Source organism: Pan paniscus, chromosome 15, assembly GCF_029289425.2.
Source record: "Pan paniscus chromosome 15, NHGRI_mPanPan1-v2.0_pri, whole genome shotgun sequence".
NCBI lineage: Eukaryota > Metazoa > Chordata > Mammalia > Primates > Hominidae > Pan > Pan paniscus.
This window is the reverse complement of record NC_073264.2, coordinates 35074947-35102915: the sequence shown is the minus strand read 5'-3', so window position 1 is coordinate 35102915 and position 27969 is coordinate 35074947. Positions and strand designations below refer to the sequence as shown.

The following is a 27969-nucleotide window of genomic DNA, read 5'->3' as shown; positions in this document are numbered from 1 at the left end:
GGCAACAAGAGTGAAACTCTGTCTCAAAAAAAATAAATAAATAAAAATAAATAAATAAATAAAAATAACAATAAAAAAATAAAAGCAGCTACTAATTGAAATAATAATGAGAAGCTTGCGAATCCATGTGAGAATTTTATTAGAATTTGTCAGTCAAATCAAAGTTCTGGCTTGCTCTCTGGGGAGACAGAAAAGATCATGTGTTTGTGTTCTATGTCTCTCCTGTGCTCTTCCAAGCCTGCAATGCCTTAGACCACTCCTCCATCTCTCTTGCCATCCTCTTTCAAAGTCCAGGGAAAATCTGCCTCCCCTGGGGCTTTTTCTCCATCCTCCCCTTAGTTGCTTTCACCTCTGGGGTTTCTGTGTTTTGTCTGCACATCTTAACAGACCTCATTTCATACTAGCTATTCAGAATTGGCTGTTTCATGCTGCCTTCTCTATTAGTATGTAAGCTCCTCGAAGGTGGACACCATACCTTAGTTGCTTTTGAAACCTCACAGCAATGACACAGGCTTTGCATTAGTAAGTGCTCACAAATGTTAGATAAACTTGAATAGGAAAAAAACGACTGCTCATATTCACTCATACAGTCAAGTACACAGGAAAGTATTCGCCCAAGGGAAAAAAACGGTAAGATCTTTTGCTTACTAGGTTGGATATTAGTACTATGTATACTCCGTTAAATTTTTCCTGTTGATATTTAAAACTTTACATCTTTGTAAAGAAGTCAGTTTCTTAATCCTATTCTTGTTTCATTGGAATACTGATCGAGTACCCTGAGAGTTATTTCACTACTCACCTTTTGCTACTGTTCTCAGAATTCATCCAATTTGAGAGGAAAAGAAAACCCTTCAGATACTCAGTTTGTATTTACTGCTTACGTCATGTAAAATAGTGCCGTCTGAATACTAGTATGGTCTGTACTTTTCAAGCTTTCACATGAATACGAGTCAGCTGGGGATCTTGCTAACTGCAGATTCTGATTGGGGAAGGCCTTAAAATGTGCGTCTCTGAGTTCCCAGGGGGTGCTGACACCGCTGCCCCACTGATGCACAGTGTAGTAAGCACAGCAGGGATGCGCCGCTGGAGCTCAACCCTCTTGCTGGTCTCTGTCTCTGTGCTTGCCTGCCCATGGACTTGAAAAGCCAAAACAAGCACTGTCTCCCTGCCGGTACCACCCCCACAACCCCCCCCCGCCAAAAAGTAAGACAAAATAATAGAAATTCATCCCTGCATAAAAACCTGCCTTTATCTTGCCTCCTTGTGACGGTTTTTTCGGTTAATGGCCAGGCACACGATGAAGGCTGACTTGGCTTCTGAAGAAAGTCAGACATGGTAGCTATTACATGCATTTCCTTTCATGGCAATTTTCATATTCATATGGTAGAAGGGGAACACTTACTTGCTCTGGGAAAAGTCCAGCCAATGACCAGGTTGCAGCTAAATCCCTGAAGACCCACCCCTGAAGAAAGGCTGAGATCAGAAAACAGAAAAAAGTCCCCCGTGCTATCTGCATTTGGCCCACCCATCAAACTTTCCACCTTTTCTCTTTCCTTCACTTGCAGCTTCCGTTTTTGTGTGCAGTGGCTGCATACCCAAACCAACAATTAAATTTCCCCTTTGTTTGTGTGGCAGATGACAAAGGCATGGAGGACATCTTGTGTTGCCTAGGCAGGCAGGGCACTTACTTTGATTGATGCTCGGTTGTGGAAAAAAATGAGCTGGGAAGGAATTACAATGGAGGGCCTGCAGACTGGAAGGGGATATACTAATTAGTCCTGCATTAAGCAGTCTGCTTGCATTTGGCGATGAGACGCCTTCAGGAGGGAAGTGTAGGGGTTATTGATGCAAAACAGCATGGAATGCATTATATCAGGTAGCTGCATATTAGTTTTCTTAGAAAGTATAGAAGTTTGTAATTAAGAAATAAACACTTAAGCTACTTTTTTTTTTTTTTTTTAAAAACAACCCCCAAGTATGTTGGATAGGCCATGCTTTTTAACTGCATATGATCTCAAAGGCAATCTGAAGTCCTTCTGTCTTTCTGAAATAACTCTTCCAGAGTTTTCTGAGACTGGGTCAGGTGCTAGGAAGGAAAAAACTGCCACCACACCTACAGTCTCTGGCTCCTTTTCTCTGAAATCCCACAGCTCCAGAGCCTTGAGCCTCCCTGGTGGAGCAGAACATCATAAAGAGAAAGGAAGTTTTCCCCTAGGCCACTCTTTAAGGTTTTAGGAAGTTGTTGCTGATTGGACCCACAAAGAACCCTAGGGATATCTCGAGACAAATTCAGCTCCTTCTCTAGACAAAGGGCTGGATTAAATGGGAATAAAGAACAGTGCAAAGCATGCATCTCTGTTTGGTTTAGCACTCCATTTTTGGGGGGCTACAGGCAGAAGTAGAGTGGTAGATGGTTGCACTGAAACGTCTCATAATTGAAGAGCCACACAGACACCATAAGTAACTGGAGTGTGTAACTGTGGGAAGCTGTGAGTGATCATCTCCCAAGCCAGTACCTCCTGAGCAATGGAGAACTGGAGGGAGGAAGAGGTGAAGATGCCCCAATAATTACTAATGTGAATGGCTTAAAATTCTAACCTTTAAATGTTGATTTGACCTGAATAATTGGTGAAATTGGTTTTAAATGAAAGAAATCACAGACGTCTTTGGTCACAGTGTGAAAGAAGGGGCCCTAGAACTCCCTAGGCTTTAGAGTTCCAGTGTAGTTTCACTAACATACCATGTTGGCGTCAATAATGTGATTCTTACTGATTCTTTCTGTTGAAATCCAGTGAACTATCAGTCATCTCATGTTAACTTAGTGGAAGAGTAGATGCTCTAAAGTTCTTGGTTCAATTTATCAGAGTTGTAATCCTGGTACAGCTGATATTCCTCTTTACTTTTCTTATTCTAGAGACAAGTTCATTTATGGATTTACAGATGCCTAGGCAAGGAAAAAAGATATAAGTGATAAAGATAGTATTTTTAGTTATCAAAGACTATTAAGTCTTTTAAAAAAATGTTTTATCAAACTGGGGCATAAGACAGATATTAAAAAATCAGAAATATTACCAGATGACTACAACCTATCTTTCAGGACAGAACCAGGAATTGTGCCAATAGCTCTAGGAAGAAAAACTAAATAGTTAATGTGGTTTATTTTTTAACCATCCCTTTGTTTTAGAATTCTGTCTTATTCTTGACCTGATTCTATGTCGCCATGACCTTCTCCTGCCAAGAAGGCACAGTTGAGGCATCCTTCAGTAATAGCCTAGGGCTTTGGAAAAGCAAGATGCTGTGCTGGCTTTTTGCCTTTTCTTCCAGTGTTTACACAACCAAGACTTATTACATGGTCTGTCATTTTGTTACTGGGCTGGCTTTGGTTTGAGAATTAGGTAAACATCAGACATTCCATCACACAATTTTAGACTCAATCTTACTTTATAATGATGTTAATGTTTATTGTACAAAGCGAGTGCATTTGTATATTTTAGCATTTTATTTCAGTCACAGAATGCAAAACCTGACACTGGAATCAGTTTGATTTTTTTGTGTGTGTGATTGAAGATATTAAGCACTACAAGAACGCTGAAATTTCAATCTGATTAGGATCAAACTTCTTCAGGATCAAAACACTCTTTTTCCTCCCCCTACAGTTTTACTAATTGTGTGCTACTTGACATTGTGGAGTTATTCCACAGCATGATAGCTAAATATGTGAAGTGTATTTTACTATGCAGAATTATCAGCTCATTCTATTTGTTTTTCATGTGTTTAAGGTTATTAAAAGAACTCAAAATTAGAAGTCATGTGTATGAGTTAAAAGAATGAACCCAATCATTGTTAGTAGGCTGAATCATAAAGCAATAGCCGGTATGTCAATATCAAGTAATGAAAAAAGTCAGAATTTGAAAGCATACCTTCTCTGTTTATTAGTTGGCAAGATACCAGAAAAATTAGGAGAATAGCACAATAGTGAATGGTGGAGTGGTTTATTTTCAGCACTCTCAAATTATTCTGGGTACGGAAAATGAGATAAAAGTAAATCGGAAAGAAAGGCATCAAACATATTTGTTGGAGACCTTTGCTTAATGGGGAGAAATGAACTGCCCTCGCTCACTGTTCCTGAGGAATTGTGTTTCTTCAAGCTGTAAATCAAATCCCAGAGAGATAGCATGATGCATGATGTTTTCCAAATAATAACTGAGGAAGACAAAGTTCATTTTTTTTTGTCAGCCTCAGGTTTCTGAATTTAGACCTTAATTAAGATTCCAAAATGAGAAGGCATCTCCCTCTGCACACATGGTCTATGACAGTGTCCTCAAAACAATATATTCCTTTGTGAAGTCTGGATCTCTAGCCTGTATTATTCCAAAAATATATCCGTGGCTTCTTCCAAAGATCCTGATTTTTTTCTCCATTTTCTCTAAACTCTGAGCAACAAAGAACCTGATGTTTCTTTTCAGGAAACCACATCATTTTTTTCCCCAATTAATTGAAGAGCCATCTGCTTCTACGATACACAACACCCATTCATTCTCAGCAACAAGTGTGTTCCCTAAATCCCTGGTGTGCAATATCAAGACACACACACTCCGTATTGGGAGTAGAATCTGCTGTCTTGCAGGCAGGCTCTTTCCAGAGACGTGGTATATACAGATTCTGACACTGAACTTGGTTCCATGTCAGTGTTGCTAACGCAGGGTTAAAAACACAGTACAGGATGTTCATACTTTGAGGTGCTGGCTAGCTCAACATCTCCATGTTTCTGAGTTCGAAATGAAGAAATAATTGCAAAGGGCAGGAAAGATAAGAAATAGCTCTCTTTGACCAAGATAAGAAAGGGGAGAGGAGGTAAATACAGAGGCCACTTGGCTGGCTTTTTCTGTATAAATGCTTCAACTTTAGGCTGTACCATCTCATTTGTGGCACCTTGCATGTACAGCCGTGTGTTGTTTAATGATGGGGATACATTCTAAGAAATGCATCACTAGGGTATTTCATCATTGTGTGGATACCACAGAGTGCACTTACATAAACCTAGATGGTGTAGCCTACTACACACTTGGGCTATATGGTATAGGCTAATGCTCCTAGACCAAAAGCTGTACAGCATGTTACTCTACTGAATACTGGTAGGCAACTGTAACACAGTGGTAAGTATTTGTATATCTAAACACAGAAAAGGTACAGTAAAAATGCAGTATTATAATCTCATGGGACCACCATCATATATGTGGTAGGTAGTTGACCAAAACATGGCTAAGTGGCATGTGACTGTATTTAAATTCAGAGGTCTGAACTGGGGTTAGAACCTTCCAGGGACATGGATAGGGGGTGGGGGAGACTCATCTTCAGGAAGAATCTCCTGAATGGTCATATAAAGGACCTCTGGTCAGAAGAGGGCCACCAGATCAGTGCTCTAGTCAGACCCCTTCCATGGACAGTGCGAACAGCCAGGGCGGTTGGATGCGGGGTCCTGCATGGTTCTGCTGGCATGTTGCTGGAGCCAGCCACACCACTGATGCTCCTGCTTTGCTCACATGCACAGAAGGTCTTTTGGAGTTCAGCCTGTGGCTCAGGGGCTGGGAGCCATATTCAAAGAGCTGAGATAAGTTTCTGTTCCCCAGGAGTTGGGGGATGGAGATACCTACTCTTCTGAATAACTCTCTTTCCAGAAACAGCGAAAACACTGTCTTCGAGAGCTGCTGTGTCCACACAACATTTTCTCTAAACAACGTGCTCTGCCCCATCTCCCTGGCTTCCCCTCACCCCAGTTTTGTGGCTGGTCAAATAGGCATTTTTATAAGGCTGTGGCTTATTTGAACTTGTCTTCTCCCACGTGTACTTTGAAACTGAGACCACAAATTTCAGAGTGGAAGTTGTTCTCCAGAAAATGAAAGGGTCAAGGTAGCACTTAAGACAAAGGTTTCCCCACCACTTTATAGGAGAGACAGCAAAAGACACCACAGAATTCTGGGTGAGTGCCTAAAGATCCAGCAATTTCTCTAGGCCTGAGGTCCAACTTTCAATCTAATTCTAACACGCGTTGAAATGATTTATGTCTCACTTTTTCTCACTGCACACTGACAGTCATCTGAAATGTACACAGGAAAGATGAAGGGAAAAATCAGCACTGAAACCAAACAAGCCTCAGAGATTGCTGACACCAGCCAGGGTTATTCCCCCACACAGGAGGTACTTACAGTCCAAGTGACTGTGCCTGATGCCCTCCACGTCTTCAGCATGGATGAAGTGGTAGCATCTCTTCCCTACGATATCTACAGGGGTCAGATCCATATAATCACTAATCCTACAAAGAGAAGAACACAGGCTGGAATTCAGAAAGGAGGAAATATAAAGAAACTGTCAAATAACTTAGAAACAGTTCTACTGACACATTTCATCATACTACTGTACCCGTGAGGAGGTGGCACTGTGAGGGAAACCCTTTATACATAAGATTATTTCTTTAACACATAACAGTCTTTTTTCAAAAGTAGGAAATGCGTTAGATCAAGCGATTGTGTTTCAATAATTAGATAGGTTTTTCTCTTTCTTTGGCATTAAGAATGCACATTTAGACAACATAATTTCATGAAATTATTGAGAATCAGTAACAATGCAAGATCCTCATTACAGGCCAAGATAATTCAAGGTTACATAATAAAATAAAAACATGTTATGTTTATACCAAATGATTAGAGACACCTTTCATTTAAACAGATTGGTCTTCTATTGGGTATTTCCATGAAAAAGGGCTTCAGCAGCTTCTTGGCACAAAGTCCAAATTGGCATTTCAAGGGATATAATTTAAATGCTGAGACATACAGATGCCTGGGGGTATTATCTTTTTTAGTCTTAGTCATTTGGGAGCTCGGCTTTCACTCCTGGCCCTTTTAACTGGTACTTTGTGGTGGATTCCACACAAAAACTTTTAAACCATTTCAGCAGCTCTTCCAGGCTTGTGCTCGACAGTACGTGTGTGTAAAAGCCTCTGTCACTGACTGTCCAGACGTCGATGTCCTCAGGCAGAGCATGGAAAAATAGAGCCCAAATTGGAAACCATGTTGGGGGAATCCGCCTGGTTTACACAAACATGTCAAAATGCTTGTTACCCTCTGTATTACCAAGTGCAGATTCCTTTTGGTCAGTCCAAAGTGGAATATATTTTTTGTTTAATTTATTCTCTTTACTCTTCATGTGTTTTTTTTTAATGACTTACGGCATATGGTCTATTGAAATATGAAGTAAATCTTTAGAAATGACACATTTAAGAAACACATGTGATCATTGTTGGAGAGTTTTCTGGCCCCCAAGGCAGGGAAATAAGAAAGAAAAACAAACAAAAAAAGAAACATAATTAAAATATATTACCCATCCAGTGAATTTCTCAGTGTCTAGCAATTCAAATAATATTTTTGGCCAAACTAGGATTTTAGGTAAGATAAGATTAACTGGGGAAATAAAAAGGAGGGTTTTCTAAGGATTTCATGGGTTTCAGGTATGACACAGATTAGTCGGTGTTTTCTTAAAACCATTAGCTATCTTCCAAGCACAGTTACACCCCCTTTCTGCAAATGAGGGAACAAGGATGTCATTAAAAGACCCTCCCTCACTGGTGTTTCTGAAATTTGCCAGCTCCTCTGAAAGCATTAGATGTCGGCTTTGCCTGAGGCCGTCCTTGGGAATGCAGAGAAGAATGGTCTGCAGAGTCAAGGAGCAAGCCTTAGTTTCTAGTTAACAATTCCCTAATTAAATAATAAACCCCAGGAAAAAGCCACTCCATTCTTCAGGGAAGGCATTTCTTTAGTTTATTCTTTTCTTGAATTAAATCCTTAAAAAACGATCCAAGCCCTTCTCTGTACCAGAGCCTGTTACTGTGGTGAATGCGACTAGCCCGGCATTTGAGGGTCTCTTAACACATATCTCGAAAGCACCAGACCAGTTGGATGACCTACACCAGGATCAGAATCCTGATGGCACCTTTTACTCTGAGACTCAGTTTCTTCTTCTGTAAAACAATCCAAAAGGTTGGTGAGGGGGGATGAATGAATGGAATGAAATTAACATAGCATAGTGCCTGGCACACAATATGCTTTTCCTCAGATCAAATATGCAATTACCTTTCATACAGGTATGTTTCATAATTACTATCATCTGTAGACGGGAAATAATGCTGTATTGTATTGGCTAATAAAGGGGACTGTGAAAAGCTTTTTTTTTTTTTTTTTTTTAAGAGGAAGAAAAACGCCAAAAGCAGGTCACAGAAAATGATCTCAATTACTAGAGTGGCACCATGAGGCACTCGGGTCCATGGAGCTTGTCAAAAGAATTAATGAGTTGATCACAGGAATGAAAATTAAGTGATGTTTTGGGATAGGACAATCATTGGAAGTTTGGTAAATAAGACGAAGCCCTGTTCTTTGGAGGGAGAGGTGGCTGGTAGCTAAATCAAGGGAGCTGATGTGTGTTTTCAAAAAAGCAAAGCCACAGTCCATCCTCTGATTTGATGTCTGTCTTCCCTGGTTGGATCTCCTTCTCCAGCATTCTACATTTTTAATTAGAGAAGAAATAGCTTTGTGGGCTGTAACTTGGTTCTTTCATGGGTAAATATGTATGAAAAGTCCCCCTCAGAGGTTATTCTTTCTGGTCATTTGCCATTCAGTCTGACTTCTGTAGAAAAAGAAGAGACTCCAGGAGACTCCACAGGATGTAGCTAACTACATGGGCTTTTGAATCTCTTGGCTGAGGATGAGACAGTCAACGTTTCTCTCTTAGCTGAAATTGCCCAAAGGCAATGGAGACAGCAGCAGCACCTGCCTCACAGGACTGTCCTAAAGCTTAAGTGAAATTGTGCAGGTGATGAGCTTTGCACACGCCCCATGTGTAGTAAGTGATCAGTAAACGCCAGCCATCTTTATTAGGACCTGCCAACTCCAGCGAATCATTCTGGCTAACGCATGTTTCCTGGTGTTCTGTGGCCCTTCCAGAATACCTCAGACATACCCACGATGTCACGATCATAAACATTTTAATAAATGCCAACAAAATTTGAAATGCAGATTCAGAGTTTCTTATCAAATAACAGCAACAGGTTCATGAGATCTTCCACCCTATTGAACACTCATAGCTCAGGTGGGTATCTTTTCCCAAGGTGAATTATTTCCTTTGAATCAGGTCCTGTTCAGAAATGATAGGCAGTTTCCAACTTGATCTCAACATCTTCAGCGCTTCCCAGTGGACTGAATGCAGGGGCTATCTTCTTGGTTAGTCTCCGGAGAGGTCAGTTCCCCAAGTCACTTGACCATTCTGATCTTCAGTTTCTCCTCTGAAGGCACTCGCAGGGCTCAGTGATTAAGACTGACAATAGCGCTGCAAAAGCATCCTCCCCAAATTGACGCAGTATTTCTCCCTGTGGCACCCGGGGAAGGATAGTATCGCCAGAGCTTCCTTCCCACACCTGGTATGTGGGCGGCTCCTCTCCACTGCCCTCCCTGCACCCCATGGTTTCCTCTTCCAATCAGTCTGATAATGGGCTGCTGACTTCTAGGTGAAAGGTCTGAAGGGGCAATGTCCCATTTCCTTGTCCCTTGCTTTGTGCTTAATGGAAAAAGCGAACTTTTTAACCAGAGGCTAAAAAGTCCTTTTATAAAAGCTTAGTCTTGAGGAAGAACTGCCAACTCATTTGTATGATGAGTCATCTTTTTCTTAATTTATAAAAGTGAAATCCTCAGGATGACAAAGTTTTATTTAATAGCTTTGTAAATTTCTTTTTCATCCTTTTTCCTCTGTGGACCTCAGATTCTCATTTGTTCTTTCCATGCTTAGCGTCTGTGTCAACACTGACCACCATGAGGCCAGGCCCTCGAATTAGGCAGAAGTGGGTCCCGATGAGGCATCAGGCAATACATTTTACTGCATCATTTTGCCAATGGCATCTAAGCCCTGCTCTCTCCTTGGGTTCTCAGCCAAAATGGACCTTCTTTATAGCATATGGATGTCTGGGTATCCCGATTCATTTAATTGTTGTCCCTAACGTAAATCAGGGCAGCAATGTAAATTTTAAATAAAAAGCATGTTTGGTGTCAGTCCAAGTGGCCATTAAAAACAAGATCAGGATTTAGAATGAACCTCACTGGGAGAGTACCATCCTTCAGACGGCTGAAACACAACCCTCACCAATGTGCAACGTGCAACAGGGCAAATGAAAACAAAAACAAAGTACCTATTTTCACAGTAAATGATATTGAGGTCCATATTTACTCGAGTGACGAACATATGGCAGTCAATTCTGACTTCATTGATCGTAGGGGGAGGCAAGGCATGCGCAACAACCACGAGACCCATGATTTGGCTGGGGACGGTCCTCCCGTGGGACAGCGACACTCTCAGGCGTAGCCGGCCTGTTATGTGAATCACCTGTAAAACAACATTAAGTACAGGACACCAGTCAAATTTACATCCCAGATATAACAGCATTTCTTTTGAGAAATGCAAAATTACATCTGGAACAACCAACATTAGCTTGTATCTTCTGTAATCATAATGGCTGTCGGCATGCCCTCAGTGTCCTTGTGGCAAGAGACAAAAAGGAAATAGTATTATTACATTCCAGGCGTTCCTCAAGGCAGCATTCTTATGGTGCTGTTGCTATTTTTTTAAGGACTTTTTTTTCACATTAAGGGAAAACTCATAACCAAATAAAATAACCAACAAGTTGAGCACTGAGCTGCAAAAGGAAACATGTGCATTATTAGCCCTTATTAATGGACGACATCTGTCTCTCTCCAGGTCTGTACTTCAGTGGGATTACATGGCCATCTCCTTTCAGATGTGTGGCTCTGAGCCCTCCTTCGTTCAGGGGTTGATATTGTAAAAGGCCAAAGGCTCCAATGAATAAAACACTCAGTGGCAATGACATGAATGGGTTCTTTCAAGGATAGATATTTCCTGTTATGCAGCACTGAGTTCCCAGTGGTACAGTGATTTATTGCAGTGCCCTATGGGGTTGATGGTCAGAGGACTTTGGCCCATGATTTGTCCCTGGAGCTCATACTAAAGTAGGGTCAGGAAGACTTGAACCATCTTAGTGGCAGCTCAGAGGTATTTGCCTGGAAATAAGAAGGAAAATATTGGGCTGTAATTTTCGGTTTCTTGGCCAAAATAGTCCAGGCCACCCGGAACCAAGCAAACTTTGCATATAAACTGCACATAGAAGAGCCATAGTGACAACTTCCTCAAATGATGCTCTGGGGAAACAAAATCATAAAAGGGTAAAAATTAGGCAGGATTTGTACCACTATGCCTTAGGTTGCAGAAGGAAGGGCTGGGTGGGGGTGTGCGTGCACACATGTGCATGTCAACTCTAGCTGTGTTCCCACGACCCTGCTACAGTGTGGGGAATCCTCCAAAGCCAAGTCATAGAGGTAACTGCCATGATTCACAGTACCATGGAGCTCAGTTTAGTGGCTGAGTGTCCATATGTGCTTTGCCGCTCCAAATGCATCACTGAGTGCCATGCTATCTTTTGAGATTCTGCTTTTCCTCCTTTGCTATAAGGAACTGGAGTGGGAAGTAGGTCTCGTGCCTCCCAGGAACAATATGATCTCGCGTCTGCTCTCCTTCCCAGGGGCTCCACTGGCAATTCCTTTTCCATTTTATTTTTGTTTCTTTTAAGTTACTTGGTTTTCCAATAGTGGGCCCACACTACTGTCAGTCAGGAAGCAGGATCAAAGCTTACAGGGCTGCCCTTCAGAGTTCTAGCTGCTTCAGCTAATACCTTTTCCCTGTCACCCTTCACGTTGGTGCCCACAGCTGTGGATCTGGAAGCACCAATAAGGAGGATTATTTAGGTTATTTCAGCAGCAGCTTTTCGACCACCCACATTTGAAGTTGACTAAATTCATACTTCATGCACCTTTGCTTTAAGCTTTGGTCAGATGAGCTACTTTATGAATATTTGAAGATGTTCCTAGAGGCAAGGATGCTAAAACACCATCACAGACACACGTTTGTGCAAGACCTCATTAACTAATAAAGAAATAGCTAAAAGAAATGGGATTAACTTCACAGGAGGGGTGTTAACAGTCCCTGGTCCTCCTCCCAGCTAGGCTTACATAGATGCTCATTTATCATTATCTGTCTTGTTTTATCAGGAACACTCAGCTTCTTGGAAAGACACAGATCTATAAATGCTCAGGAAAACACACATCCAGAAATGATATGCTAAATAAATCTCCACTTGGTATTCTATTCCAAAGCAATTTAAAGGCGTCTGGGTTGGAAAACATTTGGGGAAGGCAGACAGGCTACCGGGAGGGAGCTGTCAGCATGTCAGATTGACCTGGCCTCTGATCTCCAGCTTTGCCTGTGGCCATCATGGTACTGAAGGGGGTCAAAGTTGGGTCCAGTAGGAGTCTATTGAAGGGGGTCAAAGTTGGGTCCAGTAAGAGTCTCAACTCGCAATTTTCTGATTCCGTTACCACGGGCAAGTCACGCAGCCTCTCTGTGTCTCAATTTCCTTTTCTGTGAAATGGAGATAACAGTGACTATAAACTGTAAAGAATTCTACACATTTTATTATTACGTCTCTGTTTGCCTTTAAAAATATCGACCAGTAAGGACAAGGACCAAGTATTAATTTGGTGTTGTTCAAAAGCCTAATTAGTGACTGACTATTTTAAAGGATCATAAAATTTCACATTTGGAAGAAAATTTGGGAGGGTCTATCTTCGCTCCTTTCCCTTTTTATTTTCAGGTGAAGAAGGAGGCTCCAGACGGCTCATCCCTGTCTAAAGTCACCTAGCTTGTAAATGGCAAATAGTGCCTGGAACTATGTTTCCATGTCTTGTTTAAGAGTCACTTCAACTTAGTTATACCTGTGTGCATATTCACATTGAATGAAACATTAGAAATAGATACCACATGCCAATTTTTTTTTTTTTTTTTGAGATGGAGTCTCGCTCTGTCGCCCAGGCTGGAGTTTAGTGGCGTGATCTCGGCTCACTGCAAGCTCCGCCTCTCAGGTTCACGCCATTCTCCTGCCTCAGCCTCCTGAGTAGCTGGGACCACAGGCCCCGCCACCATGCCCACCTAATTTTTTTGTATTTTTAGTAGAGACGGGGTTTCACCATGTTAGCCAGGATGGTCTCAATCTCCTGATCTCGTGATCCTCCTGCCTCGGCCTCCCAAAGTGCTGGGATTACAAGCATGAGCCACAGCGCCCAGCCACCAGATGCCAGTTTATTAAGTAAACTGTATATGAACTTTTGAAAAGATTTCATTTATAACTAGAAGCTCAAGTTATTTGAAAAATCTTTGAGAAGTAATATAAACTAAAAAGAAAACTAAGAAAATTACCAAAGCAGTAACTAAATAGTTGTCAAGAAATGTCAAAGAACAATCAGAGGGTGTGTTTGTCTGTCTGTGTGTATGTGTGGGTTTGAGGGAGGGTGGAATTGAAGAGAAGAAAGGGATATCTGTTAGATCCCACAATTTTTAGGTTTAAATTAACATATTTTTTCCAAATTCATTTCATAATGCCAACAGAGCTTTTTTTCCTCAGGTGACAGGTTATGTTCAAATTTCAGAAACATGTCTGACAGCATGTATCCAAACATGTAGATCGCTGAATTTTTCATTTTATAGTTGCCTTTAAGGCCTGAGATGTACAGAAAAGAATATCGTCAAGATGGCCTGGGTTCAAATCCTAGCTCTGGCACTTAATAGCCGCGCAACTGTGATACTAAGACAATTGAAATGACTTGCTTTGTTTCCAGGTTAGTATATCAAAGATTTAAAACCTAGTACAAAAAAATAAGTATGTTGCAAAGATGTTTTGTTTTGTTTTGAGATGGAGTCTTACTCTGTAGTCCAGGCTGGAGTGCAGTGGTGTGATCTCGGCTCACTGCAACCACCGTCTCCCAGGTTCAAGCAGTTCTCCTGCCTCAGCCTCCCGAGTTGCTGGGATTACAGGCATGCACCACCATGCACAGCTAATTTTTGTATTTTTAGTAGAGACTGGGTTTTACCATGTTGGCCAGGCTGGTCCTGAACTCCTGACCTCAATTGATATGCCCGCCTCGGCCTCCCAAAGTGCTGGGATTACTGTGCCTGGCAGTTCTTTTTTTCTGAATGAAGTTAACAAAAGGTATTTTCCTGGTTCCTTAGTTTCTAAGACACATAATCTATGAGGGACCTTGCTAGGTGCCAGGAAGCTGACCAAGGTAAATCAAATGTAAATCTGTCCTCAAAGAGTTTACAGACTGTAAGTTGGGGGAAGACATCTATAATTATTTCTAATATTGCCATAAGAGGGAGATGATTCAGTATCTGATCAAGAAAGGGGGTTTTGATCCTGGTTATGTGACAGAGTCACTTGCGAAGCTTTGTTAACATGTGAATTCCCAGACTCTATCCCCCAGAGTTCTAATTTGATAGGATTGGGTTACAGTCCAGCATTTGTTTGCATTTTAAAGCTTCAGAGGTGATACTAACTACCTGAGAATATCTGGCAAATGGGTTTGGAGTTACACCAGTGGTTCTCAACCATGGCTACACATTGGAACCAACCAGCAAGTCTTGAAAAGTCCCCCTGTCCAGGCTGTACCTGAGACCTGTTAAATCTGGATCTCAGGTGGTGGGGCACTGGCATCAATATTCATAGACATTTTTAAAGTTTTCCAGGCTGGGCATTGTGGCTCACACCTGTAACCCCAGTGCTTTGGGAGCCTCAGGGAGGAGGATTGCTTGAGCCCAGGAGTTCAAGACCAGCTTGGGCAACATAGGGAGACTCCCATCTCTACAAAAAATGAAAAAATTAGCTGGGCATATTGGTTCATGTCTTTGGCCCCAGCTACTTGGAGGCTGAGGTTCGAGGATTGCTTGAACCTAGGAGATGGATGCTGCAGTGAGCCGTGATTCCGCCACTGCACGCCAGCCTGGATGACAGAGCAAGATCTTGTCTCAAAAAAAAAAAAAAGAAAAAAAGAAAAAAAAAATCCAAGTCTTTCAGGGCTGGTTGGAGGGAATGAAAATGTGTGCAAAGTGCCTAGGTATAATGCCTGATGGGTATTATATGCTCAACAAATACTGTTTGATTAATTAACAAGCAGGTTCCATAAGAAAGGTTTGGAATAAGATCTTCAGGAGTTCAGGGTAGGAAGAAAATACTTTCAGCTGAATGGATCCAGGAACATTTCAATTGGTGTCAGCAGGAGAAAAGACAGAGATGGGGCCAAGATGGCAGTACAATCAATGGAAATTGGCAATGGGACCTGAGGAGAAGAGCTGGTATCATAATTTTTGTGCCTGTCCCACAGGACGATGATGACAATAGACGAAATGGTAAATGGTAACCAAATGGTAACCAGTGGAGACAAAGATGATTTCCCTGTGAACAGTTTGTACTTGAGCAGCCTGGGAAGATCCTGGAGAAGGTGTTCAGGGGATAGTTGAAAATAAGAGTTAGGCACTTAAGTGATGATAGTTGAAGGTATAGTTCTGGAAGGTTATTTTTTTTTCTTCCTGGAGGTGATAATTAAAACCAAGAAATTCAATAGAATTGCCAAAGGAGAAAACATACATAAGAGTGCCAAAGGCATTTTTACCCACTTTGAGTAGCTGAAGCCTCAGGCAACTTATGTTTTTGTTTTTTGTTATTCTCTAAATTGAGGTCCTCTTGCTCTATAATAATTTTGTTTAAAAAATAGAACTTTTCTGAAAGCTCTTAAGCACCCTTTTTCTCCATCCACAATTCCATTCTAACATAAATGCCAGGCTTGCCATACCACCAGCAATCCAAGTGCTAACATATCAAAGAATGGGTATGGCTTCCTTGTAAAGTTAAGTAGGTGAATGTAAAATGATGGTGAATACAAATATATAAGCCTAGATTCTAATACGTCAAGAGCCATGAAACTATAAAAATAATCTACTTTAAAATGAAAGGAATATTGGTGGGGGGGGGATAAAAATAACATTGTATTGGGAAACAGAACATCTGTTTTCAGTCCTGGTTCTGGTAACTTTGGCAAGTCTTCTAGCTTGGTGAGGGTAGGATTTCCTCAGATACAAAATGGTGTCAAAGAATCAGGCAATGATGCCTACGATTCTCACTCATCTCTAGGGAGTTCTATAACCAAATGTCTAATGGAGTGGCATTTCCTGTGCTGTAGCATTACCCCACCTCCTCCTTTACAGTCCCATAGTGGGGGCAGGAGTTTCAGAATACAGCTGCAAATTGATAAATTCAGCTTAATAATTCATTAGTAGGGATCTTATAGATCATATTTGAATTGAAATAAGCTTTGGTTCTGGCCAATGCTGGGTAAAAGCTGCCTCAGTGTTCAAAAAGTTCATCTTAATCTGGTCTTAAATCTCATCTACAGACATTCTTCAGAAGAGCTTTCTGAACTAAAAGATTCTTTGCCCCTGAGCTCAGTGTTACATAAGAGCTCGATCCTTATGTTTCCTTTCATTGTTCCTGTTTTATCACAAAAAGCTGTACAAAAATGCTAAAGCTCATATTTTTCTAAACTCCTTACACAGCACTGCCCGGATGCCAGCAACAGTGAAGCAGAATGCACAAGATTACTGAGTTGAAATCCCATCATCTTTGACAAAAATGTCCACATTAGCATTATTTGATCATCCCATAGTGAGGAAATCATTGTTTGACTTTTATTTTTCTTCTCTGCTGCAAGGAGTGACTGTGTGTGATGCTGTTAGATGCATGTCCGCAGAGTTTAGGATGAATGTGGGAGTGTTAACAAGCCACATTATTTGGGCAAATGTATATTTCTGTTCCTGCCATATGCTCCTTTCAGTTTTCTGTTGGTGATACACTCTTAGATGTGATCCACTAATATCCTCTCATTATAAACAGGCCCATCACAAAGACCTTGATGAAACCTCCCCTCTGTCAATACTTGAGGAAAGAAAGTCCATGACGGAAAAATACATCTGGAAGCTATTCTCCTTTCTTTTAGGAATAAATCTCAGTTCTAGTAATCTAAAATGTTCTCTTTAACAAAAGGAAGTGCCAAGTACTCTGTGCATTATTTTCCACATATAATGTAAAGTATAGAATAGGGCTAGGCGACTAGGGGAACAAAAAAGGCTGCAGGTACAAAAAAAAAAAAAAGAGTCCCTGGGTTTAGAGCATCTTCAGAGATTTTTCACTTGTCCTTTAAGGGAATCCAAATTTACCTTAAAAATTAAGCTTCCTTCTGGCACTCTGGTCCCTTTTCTTTTTTTTTTCCTCTGTAGAAGTCTGGTTTAGCATACAGATCGTCAAATCACTAGCTCAGGTGGGAGAGTCAGCTAATTATTTTTAAGTGACGGGGGCTCTGAGGTGGCCTGAAACCTGCCGAAAGATAAGGGCTTAGCCGGGTCTTCTGAAACTAAACATCTAGCCTACAGCATAACAACTTAATCTGAACCAGCATGAGAATATCAACCTGTGTAAATTACTTCATGCAAATTTATAGGGAGTGGGGCTTCCAGGATTTAGACCATATTCATAGGCTGGAGAATCTGCCCTAGCAGATCTGCTTCTGTCTCACTCTTGCCACCTAGGTCTTTCCTTGCACAAGGCCTGAAAAAACAAATACCAATAAAAACAAGCCTTAGCTGAAACCAGGGACTTTTCCACAGATGCAAGCACCATGGAGAAGAAGGCTCATAACTGAAGGAGGAGCCCTTAGACCTTCTGGGAGGCAGAAGCAGAGTAGAATGGCATTTCCTTTCCCTTACAGGATCGCAGATTTTAGTTCTAAAAACTGACTTTACAACTAAAACTATAGGCTTTGTCATAAGCCACAGTGGGAGTTTAGCAACCGTGGATGAGAAAAGGCAGAACAGGGAAAAGCTGACTTCACAAGGTGGAAGTGAGATCCAGGGAGGGGGTGACGATGCAGACCTCCTCCAGGGCCAAGGAGGATGCAACAGGAGAGGTGGTCCTTGAACGCTGTCATCAGCTATGTATGGAGATGGCTATCAACTCAGGAAGCAAGTGGATGGTAGGGGTCTTTTTGGGAGTTCGTCCAACCAAATTCTTGTAAGATCAGGGATATTCAATATTAGACAGAAGTAAGGGAGTAAGATTCAGCACTTAAGGATAGAAGACCAGCAGGAATTAGGTTGTCAGGGTTTCAGGTGGGCTCAACTTAAGGGCAGCTCTGGTGATGGATAAGAGAGCAGGTGAAAGTGGGTTCCAGGGAGAGAATCCCAGCCAAAGTTAGGAAAGAAGGCTGGCAGAAACCAGTCTTGTGGCATAAAAAGTCTACAATTACATAAAAAGTGTTAATTATCAGGGACTCCATGATCTTTCACTTGTTTTAAATGGGAATGAGGTGAGCGGGAAGAGTGATGTAATTGGAGCATATAGTTTGATGCTTGGTCTGAATCCTGAAGAGACTAAGGGAAGGTTGGTTCAGGAAATGGACAGATCTGATGTTATACATAAGGAAGGCACAGGAAAAGGAAAGAAGTCAAGGCCTAACTTATCTCCTCTCCTTGACATACTGAAGTCCTGAAGGAAAACAGACTTCAGGTACACGTATGCATGTGAACATGGGTATTGTTACTCTTACACATGAAGTCAACTCACTTTGTTCAACACCCAAATTATTAAAATGAGTAAATGGGCCTGGCACATGAGGGAAAACCTATTTTGTTCTTTACTTTAATTGGAAAGCTTACAACACCTAATGCTGATGTGAGGGATTTCTTTTAAACAAAAAACCTCTGGGGTTAGTGGTTCTTACATTTGTGCACAAGAATCACATGGAGAGCTTATTAATAATGTTGGTTCCCAGGTTCCTGCCCCAAAAGTTCAGATTTTCTAAATCGACACAGGGGCCTGGGAATCCGCATAACAGCAAGAACTCCTAGTGCCCTGGATGACAGTGGCTGGCAGGACATACCATCCACCCAGCTGCAGCTTCCTCTCCATCAGGAGAGCAGAATGAATTGAGAGATCTTAATAAAGATGACCCAGGTGCACATCACAGACTGCCTTCTAAATGAGCAAAGAAAGATGAACATATATTTATGATTAAAGCTGTACTTAAAAAAATCCTACGCTGTAGAACATAACTTGTTGCCTTTTGGCTCTTTGAAAATGGAGGATCAGTGCATGAGAAGCAGGAAGCCTTGGCTGATGTGGGATCAGGGCATATTTCCTGTGCACGCTCCTTTATCTCCGAAAAGGTCTGCATTCTCTCAGTGGCCGCACCACAGTGGGCTGCACTGTAGTGCTGTAAGCCTCTGGGGGAGGCTGAGCTCTGCCAATCCCCTCCCCCTAGCCCAGCCGGCCCCTGGCTGGGCTCCTGATTAATTCCGGGGATTCTGAGAGGTTAACCCTTCATTTGATGGCTCCAGTGGGGAGCTGAGAGATTGCTGGTAATTTTTCACTCTTAGTTTTTTTTTTTTTTTTATGCAGAAATATTTTCTAAGGGAGCAAATAAAAAATTATTTTTAAAACCACATTTAAAATACATTAGCCACAGTATTCTCTTCTTACATGACTGTATCCTCCAAACAACAATTATTTCCCATCCATCTCTCTTAACAAACTTCACATACGTAGCATAAAAAATATAACTATAATTACAGCTTTAGCTTCTCAAAATGTGCCTGGCCCCCCCATTAGCTTCCTGTTCCCTTTGGAGAAAACAGTCTTTTTCTACTAAAGATAAGATTTTTTATTGGGATAGTTTAACTAAGCTGGAGAGATCTCCTTAATGAGATTATGTAAATGTATGCCAAGGATATAAACCACATTTTCTCAGAGAGTGGAACACTTCAAATATCATTTAATAAAACAGGACCATGGGTAGAAACACCTCGATAAATTGTTAAGGGGCAAAGCAAGAAGGCTGAACTGTATACATCTGATCAAATTTCATTTGATTCAGTTACTTTATTAAAGTCTCCTAGAGAAGGACAGAGGCCCATTGTACTACTGTGGAGGGGAACTTTTTTATTCCTCTATCACTTGATGTAAAGGAGCGGGGTGTCGCCCTTCATGGCCCCCTGAGGCCCCTCATGGCTTAGTGTCACTGTCTTGAGGGTAGAGAGGCAGTTCTTCTCAATATTACACACAGCAATTGTATTTTCCAACAACATTATATAAAAAAAGACTCAGAACTAGTTCACGTCAGGCAAGGAAGAAAAACTGCTTCCCTACTCCCCCTACTTAGCACCTCCCCAGGAAGAAGTACTGTACTACATTGATGCATTTTCTTTAGAACCCCCGAGCTCTTATTAGAAAAGAAATTACGTAAATATTTTCTATTTTCTATTCTTGCTTAACGCCTTTGTTGAATGTGTGTTTTACTTAAATGTCCTGAGTTTCCCAACTAGTCTTGTTCTAAGTTAGTACTTAAACTTTGTTTCTCTTTGTTTGTTTCTCTTGAGTTTGCTAGCAGAACTTGGACACAGACACTAAACTGCAATAAATGCAACATATATTCAAAGACAGCCGTGTACCCCTCCGCCGAAGATGGTAGTCCTAGAGAGCATTCTGCTGCTGTGAGAAGATGTTAAGGCAGCCTCACGGAAGGATAGCCTCCCCAGTGCCCCCATTTAACTTCAAGGGCTCTAGGAGAATACATGATTATATTTTGATAATAAAGGAAAATGTGAAGCCAGCCACTCCTGTCTTCCTCAGCTTTAGAGGATGTAGTAGTAAAGACAATTGTCCATGTAGATGGGTAGACCAGCCCTAGGGAAGTGCAACTCTGCTGTCTCTTGAGCTGAAATTTTTTTTAAAGAAGCCATCCCCTTAAAGGGGAAACCACAGATAATGGTGATTCTATTTCTTATAGTTAAAATTGTTTAAAGCAAACATGTGGTCATATATATTTTGGAAAAAAAAACCAATACTCCCCAAATTTAGATAAAAAATTCTTTAGTGATCAAACCTAAAAATGATCAATTCCCAAGAGGCTGCAGTAGGTATCTGGAACCCTTAAAGTAATGAAAGAACAAACAGACTTCTCTTAAGGCATTTTAGTCACAAATATATGTAAGAAAGAAAGAATGCAGAGTGGAAGCCAATATTCCTCAGTTTCCCTGGCATAGTTGGGCAACATGTAGTTCCTGTTTGATGGCAAGGACCTCCTTTCTCAGCATCTATTTTTTCATTGGGAAAGTGAGTGAGCCTGACTACACTGCATCTGAGGCCACCCCTTCCTTAGCAGGGTGTATTTGAATCCAATCTCTTTAAGTACAAAGCCTTGACCCATCACCAAAACCCTAAGCCTCTGTAACTTTCTATCTCCATTCTCTTCTTAGTTTACACTCTTTGCTAGGCACAGATGTTCTGTGTTTAATATTAATTAGCACAGGACATTTTCTTCCATGTTTCTTAAGCTACCCTCTGAACTCTATAATATTTTAAAAGGCTGTTTAATTCAACCCTCTATTTCATCCTAAATGAGAGTAATTTCTGGTAACAATATGCCTCTCGAAATGTCTCGCTTTATGGAGTGGATGAATCCACGGCAGTGCCAAGTACCTCCTGTGTTCAGCATCCCAGAAAGACCACAAGCAAGCTGGAGCTGGAGGGGGCCATGGAGACCACTCAGCCAACCCTTCCACATTAAAGAAGCGAAGACTGAGGTCTGGGCAGGTGAAGTGTCCTGCCCGAGGATGCAGGGCCAGTTAGTGGCAGACACAAGAAGAAAAGAGGTCTCCTAATCTCTTGCCCAGCGATTTTTCTACTATTCAGTGGTACATTTCAGAGAACATATCCCCTTCCATTTTCCTCTTTTGTTTTCCCAAATGTGCTTATTTCTCTATATATAAATGATTCGATCAAACTTAAGATTTTAACCTTCAAAAGACCCCACGGCACTGACACAGGTTATTATCTATTCAGCATATGCAATTCAAAACACTCATATGACTTTTGTGCGTGTCACCAACTCATTTGCTGCATTTGGTTTATTCAGCCATGATTAGAGATAGTCATTTACAGTCACACATTTGGAAACTCCTTAACAAGCTTCTAGCAGTTTCCTTTCCAAAGCTGTTTAAATAGATGAGGGTGTGGTGTCAGCAGCGACAGCAGTTTCCTCCATACCACTGATTCCCGCTGCTATTCGTATGTCTTTATCAGGATTTCCATTTTGTAGAAAGTCTTAAAAAAAGAGCCCCCAAACAAAGATGCACATTCCAGAGCCTGTAAGTCATCATTTCAGGAAGATTGACTCTAAAAATTAAAATTGAAACCACCACACTATAACCTGAAAGTTCCCTGAAATAAAAGTCCTCCCTCCCCCTTTTTATTTTAAAGAATACTTTTTGAAGTAATTGGCACAAAGACTGTTCTAGTGCAGATTGCTGCAAGTGTGCTCTTGGCAAGAACATCATAAGCACTAGAAAAACTTTAATATGCTCAAGAAGCCAAAAACAAACTGACATCAGGAACTCAAGTGTGGGAACAAACAGGGAAAAAAAAAAGACAGCATCTCAATTTAATACAAACCTACATACAAAGGGACCAATTTTTATGATTCATGGTTTAGCATACAATACAGTTGTCCTCTGAGTGAATATAGAGTAGTTATACATAAGAAATTAGAATTATCAATTCGGGAGAATTTCTCAAGAGTCCTTTTGGTATGTTATACTGCAATTATAATGCCTAAGAAACTACACATCAATGCATTAAATGAGATCAGGTTGGGATCTATTTAGAAAAGAAGAGTTTAAATTTGGAGAAGCATCTCTTTGATTTGACCTCTGGAGCAGACCTTCTGCAGTAAAACTCAAAATGAATAGCTTTACTTCTACCTGTAGCCTGGCTTCCTGGGTCTTTAAAATATGTTTGAGTACATGTAGCATAAGTTGGGGATGGAGAATTATTTTAGAAGGATCTTCTATGTGGAATGAAATGGGAAGAATTCATCAATTTTTGCACTGTGCAAGACACTCAATTCTCCCTATTCCCTCGAACATAAGAACAAAAATATTTTTTAAAAATTTCCTTCCTCAAGTCATCTTCTTTGCTATTTTATGGTAAGGATTCAAGGATTTGGAGATTTTCTGCATCTTTCTCCATCCACATTTCAAATTTATCCCTGATTGTGACCAACGCTGATTTTACCCTGAAACTGAAAAGATTGTTCCATTTTCACAGTCGTGCTAAGTAAGATTTCTCCTGAAACCCCCTTGAGTTCAAATGTGCTATACTCTTTTTTTTTCTTTTGGGGAATGTTTGAAGTCCCCTTTAAAAATAATGCCTTGAGGATATTTTTCCCTAATACCATTTAAAGAAACTTGAAAGCATATGGCTCTTGAAGTGCACAGGGTTCTAATGAAGTAATCAGTGCCCTGCTCATATGCAGACTTCCACCCAGAGCTTTCAAACCCAACCCAGATCAGTCTTTTGAATGAAGTGAAATTCTACAGAAACTCCTTTCCTCTCTCTGCCAGTGTAAAGGCTTAGTGAGCCATTGTGCTTAAGTGGTGACTTTCAACCTTTGAAGGATGGAAGGTGCTGGAAAAGTTGTGTTAGGATCAAAACTGTCAGTGGCCAAGCAAATCAATCTTGTAAGTTTGTAAGACAACTCAAGACAAATATTCCCCTGTAGTACACGTTCTGTCCATAGTATGGGAGGAGAAAATAAAGTTTCTTTATAGGGCTCTATTTGATGTAGTTCTTGGTAGCTCTATCATTACCTTAGGTGATTCTCCACACAGCCAGTGATGACTAAATAAAACAAAAACATGGGATATTAATGCACTTTCCCTGGAACTGGTACAACATGCTGTTCTCCTGCAGTTTTGCAATGGATTCTCCAAATCTATCATAATTAAAATCACACTTCTTCAGGCACAACCTCATTAGTGCCGAAATATTACATATTGTGCTATTTCCTTGGGATTTTAGCAAAACAAGTAATGATTCTTTTGATTATTGGAGAGACTTGTGCTATCATAATTGCCAAGTAAGTATGAAACTGCTTAAAATAACTGGAATCAGCACTTGATTTTTTTTTTTTTAACTTGTTTGGTTTAGGCAGACATAACCCCCAAAGGAGAGGCTTTAGGCAGGATGGGCAAACTGACCCCACTCACCCACAATATGTGCTTTTCCATAACACTTTAGAAGGAAGGGATGAGGCGAGCAGTTGAATGACAGATGTATGAACTACTCACATTCAGGGGTGGGTGTCCTAGTCTTTCCTGGTCTCTACATGGTCAAATAATGTTTTTGAAGTGTCCAAATGATCCTGTATCATGTTGTGCACTTCTTCCAAACTACATAATTTCATTCGTTCCAAAGTATCTTTGAGATTAATTTATTGCCAGGCGCTATTTTAGATTCTGGGGATACAGCAATGAAAAGGACAGATAAAGGGGGAAAGATGAGCTCTGATAAACATCTCTGGCTGATTTAAATGGCTGCTCTGGGGCCCCGAGTAAAATTGGGAAAGCCAGGTAGGAGGGAGAAGATGGTAGCTCAGGAAGAAATGGTGTCAAGTAGTTGGTTGTTGGATACCCTGTGAAGGTCGACTTGACAGCACTTGTTGATGTATTAGTTGTGAGGTGGCAGGTAAAGAGTGGAATGAAAGGATACTCTTAAGCTTTTGGCCAGAGGGTGGTGCCACTTACTGAGATGGGAAGGGCAGGTGGATGGCAAAACATCTTGGGGTGGGTTTTGTTTTGGTCACCCTTAAGATTGAGAAATCGTCAACATTCAAGTGAAGATTCAGCTGGACTTAGAAATTTAAGTGTACTAAGGAAGTCTTGATATTTTTTCCCAATTTTATTCAGAAATCTTATATATGCTTAAATACAAATCATTCTAGAAACTTTATCATATCCATTATGCTAAATGCCCTTGGCAAAATGGAGAAATTTGTGATGTGCATGTTGTGATCTTTGATTTCTTTTTAATCCACATCTAAAAGGACAATTGGAAGTGTTTTGTGGTAAAACACGCTACTCAGTCAGGACTAAAGACAACGAGTAGCAGGCCAGGTAAATAATGACAATCTTCCATTATAGTTATAAAGACTATGCAGCCTGCAAGCTCTTTTTACTAGATACATTTTATTTTTCCTATACTTTCTTAAAACATTATTTCCAAAGCACCTAGCTTTCCAAGTGAAGAAACAAATTCAAAATCCAGGGCTGAAGAATAAATCCATGTATTCCAGGTCACCTTCAGCTCCAGATATGAAAGTATACACAGCACTGTGTTTAAGAATGTTTCATATGAATGCTCTGCGATGGGGCAAGCACTCTCTCTAGGCCCTGCCACTTCCCATTTTGCCTGATCTCTGGGAGACATTTGAGTGTATGACCAGGAGAAAAGAAGACAATATACTGAGCTTCCTCTTGACAGAACGTACTGGTAAATATTTAGAGAACATTGGTCCACTTTGAAAAGGCTTCCCTTTCAAAAACACTTCTGCAGAGTACTGTGGGTGGCACACTTTCCCAAAGCAATGACCTTCTCCCCATAGCTGCTGGAGGACTGCTATGTATGTTTGGCTTCTTTAATGCCAATAAAGCAGCAAGGAGGGCTTAGGTGGTAATTTATTTATAAGAAATTATAATAAAGCATCAGCAGTTTGAATGTGGTGTAGAAAAGTGGGAGGGAAATTGTACAGAGGCAGGAGATCTAAACTTAGAAGTGGGCATTATGACACACTTTTGGTTTATCTACCCTTGGAATCAATTTTATCATTTTTAATTGACCGATTTCCCCTTGTTTGCTTAACATTTATTAATTGATTGTTATGCTCATGCAATTAATTCAAAAGCTGGCAAGTTTAACACAGAGAAATTAATTTTCTTTTACCAACATGCCACTTAAAATACATTTTTGGAAGCCTGGGTTACCAGGAAATTACCTTCAAATTAATCAACAAGGAAATTAGATGGTAGTGTCCCTTGACATCTGTCAATCCAAATATGTCAGTTTCTTCCTTTTGTTTGAGTAGGCTTTTTCTGCTGAGTAAGGAATAAGAAAAACCTTGGATGTTAAAGTAGAACTACCCTGCATCTTAATAGGCAGAGAAAAAAAAGCAGTTCCTTTGTATAAATATGCAATGTTTAAATGAATATTATTTTTCATTGAGAAGAATTTCTAGGAAAGAGGTAAATTTCATTAGAGGACACAGAAATTAAGCTCATAGCCTTCTTCCCTAAACAGTTCTTTGGCCGCTTTTCTTTCTTTTCCCCTATTTAAAATCTTAATAGGAGTCAACGCTCTGCTAGGCCCTATGGGGCCAGCTTGTCCAGGAGTTGCACACATTGGCCAAGCCCTGAATGAGACCTGCAGAGGGATGCCCCGTGCAGAAGTAGCAAAGAGGAGAGCCATCCTGACAAGGCACTAGGGCGAGCCTTTCAGGGAGGAGGCAGCATTTGAGTTAAATTTCTATGGGTGAGTAGGATTTGACTGGTATTAGGTTGGAGAACTATTATAAGCAAAAGCACAGAGACACAAAACTGCTTTTTGTGTTCAGAAATGGAGAGGAGTGCAGACAGAGGACAAAGTGGAGTAGGTGGGGAGGTGCTGGAGGAGGTGAAGCAGGCTGGATTGTGGAATGCTATGAATGCTGTACAAAGGAGTTGTGACTTCATGTACAGACAAAGGGGGAACCACAGAAGAATTCTGAAGAAAGGATTATATGACTGCACCTGAGATTTAGGAGTGTGAGAACATTCATTCGTTCATTCATTCATTCAATGTTTAATTAACCTTTATAAGGCAGTGCTCTGTGCAGGCACTGAGGCATAATTACCAAGGAGCTCAGAGTCCATCTGTGTTGACCTGACAAGTGTGTGATCAGGGCTGTAATGAAAAGGTGAATAAAAGGAATGGCCTCTCCACATGAGGGTAAAGAATGAATGTCAGTAGGACTAGTGTCCAACTGGTTACTCAGGCTTCAACCTTGGACCACTCTTTATTTCTGCGAACGCTTCCATTTCATCAGCATTCAAAGGCAGAAAAGGGGAGTGCATCACTTCTCTTGGCTCATCCTTGATCCTCTTTCTCTCATTTTCCAGATCCAGTCAATCATTAAGACCTAGGAATGTTTTCTTACTTCTTGGTATATCCATTCCAAGTGCCATCACTGTAATACAAATTCTTGAAATCTCACATCTGGACAATTGGGTGGGCAGCTGCCTAACCGGTCTCTCTCATTTTTTCCCCCATTGTATTTTTCCCCACTCTGGTCCATCCTGCATTTTACTGTCAGATTCATCTTCCTAGAGTATCTTTAAGGAAGTAGACCAGGAGCTATAGGGTCTTCCTCATTTGCCTGTATAACTTTGGAGCAGCAGCAGGACCTCTATGAGCCTCAGTTCCCCATATGTCAAACAGCAGTGACCATCCTCTCCATCCCTGTCTTACACAATTGCTGAGAAAATGGAATGAGGTGGTGCATTTAACAACGCCTTGAAAATGGTGTAGCACTATGTAGATATTAAGTTGCAGCATTGTCACTATCACCACTCAAGAGCCTTGATTGATTCTGGAATAAAATTCAGACCACTTAGCTCATCATGAAAAGCTTGTGTCCATTCAGTCTCAAGCTTCAGTCCCAAGCCAAGACAACTTGGCTTATCTTCCATGACTTCCCTCCCTGGACTCCAGATGCTTTGTCCAGCATCTCCTGAATCTGCCTTGTGTTTATCTTCTCCATATCTTTTCTCACATCACCTTTCAGACCAAGAATTCCTTCCCCATGCCCCACCATCAGTGGAAATAATATTCATTCTTCAAGGGTGATATCAAATCCCTTTTCCTCTTCTTGGATACTTTAGCCCAGTGCTGTCCTCCTCCCTTTGAATTCCTACTTTTGTCTCAGCTACCCAATCAGCACCTAGGTATGTACTACCAGGGATTGCTCTCTTGCTGTCTCTGCCTTTGTCTCTGACTCTCTGTTTTCCTTCAGATGGCACAGAATGCATCCTTTATTTCTCTGTGTACCTCGT

The 27969-nt window shown here is 40.9% G+C and overlaps 1 protein-coding gene across 13 annotated transcripts in view; it reads right to left on the bottom strand.

Annotated features, from left to right (window-relative positions):
* The window catches only part of NPAS3 (neuronal PAS domain protein 3), an 867158-nt gene that overhangs the window by 19034 nt on the left and 820155 nt on the right, over positions 1-27969 (bottom strand). For all 13 annotated transcript variants that reach the window (XM_034937407.2, XM_034937408.2, XM_055097464.1 and 10 more), the window contains 2 exons: positions 10229-10422; positions 6207-6313 (listed from right to left, as the gene is read on the bottom strand). In XM_034937407.2, the coding sequence (XP_034793298.2) occupies positions 6207-6313; positions 10229-10422 (301 nt within the window). The remainder of the gene's footprint in view (positions 1-6206; positions 6314-10228; positions 10423-27969) is intronic.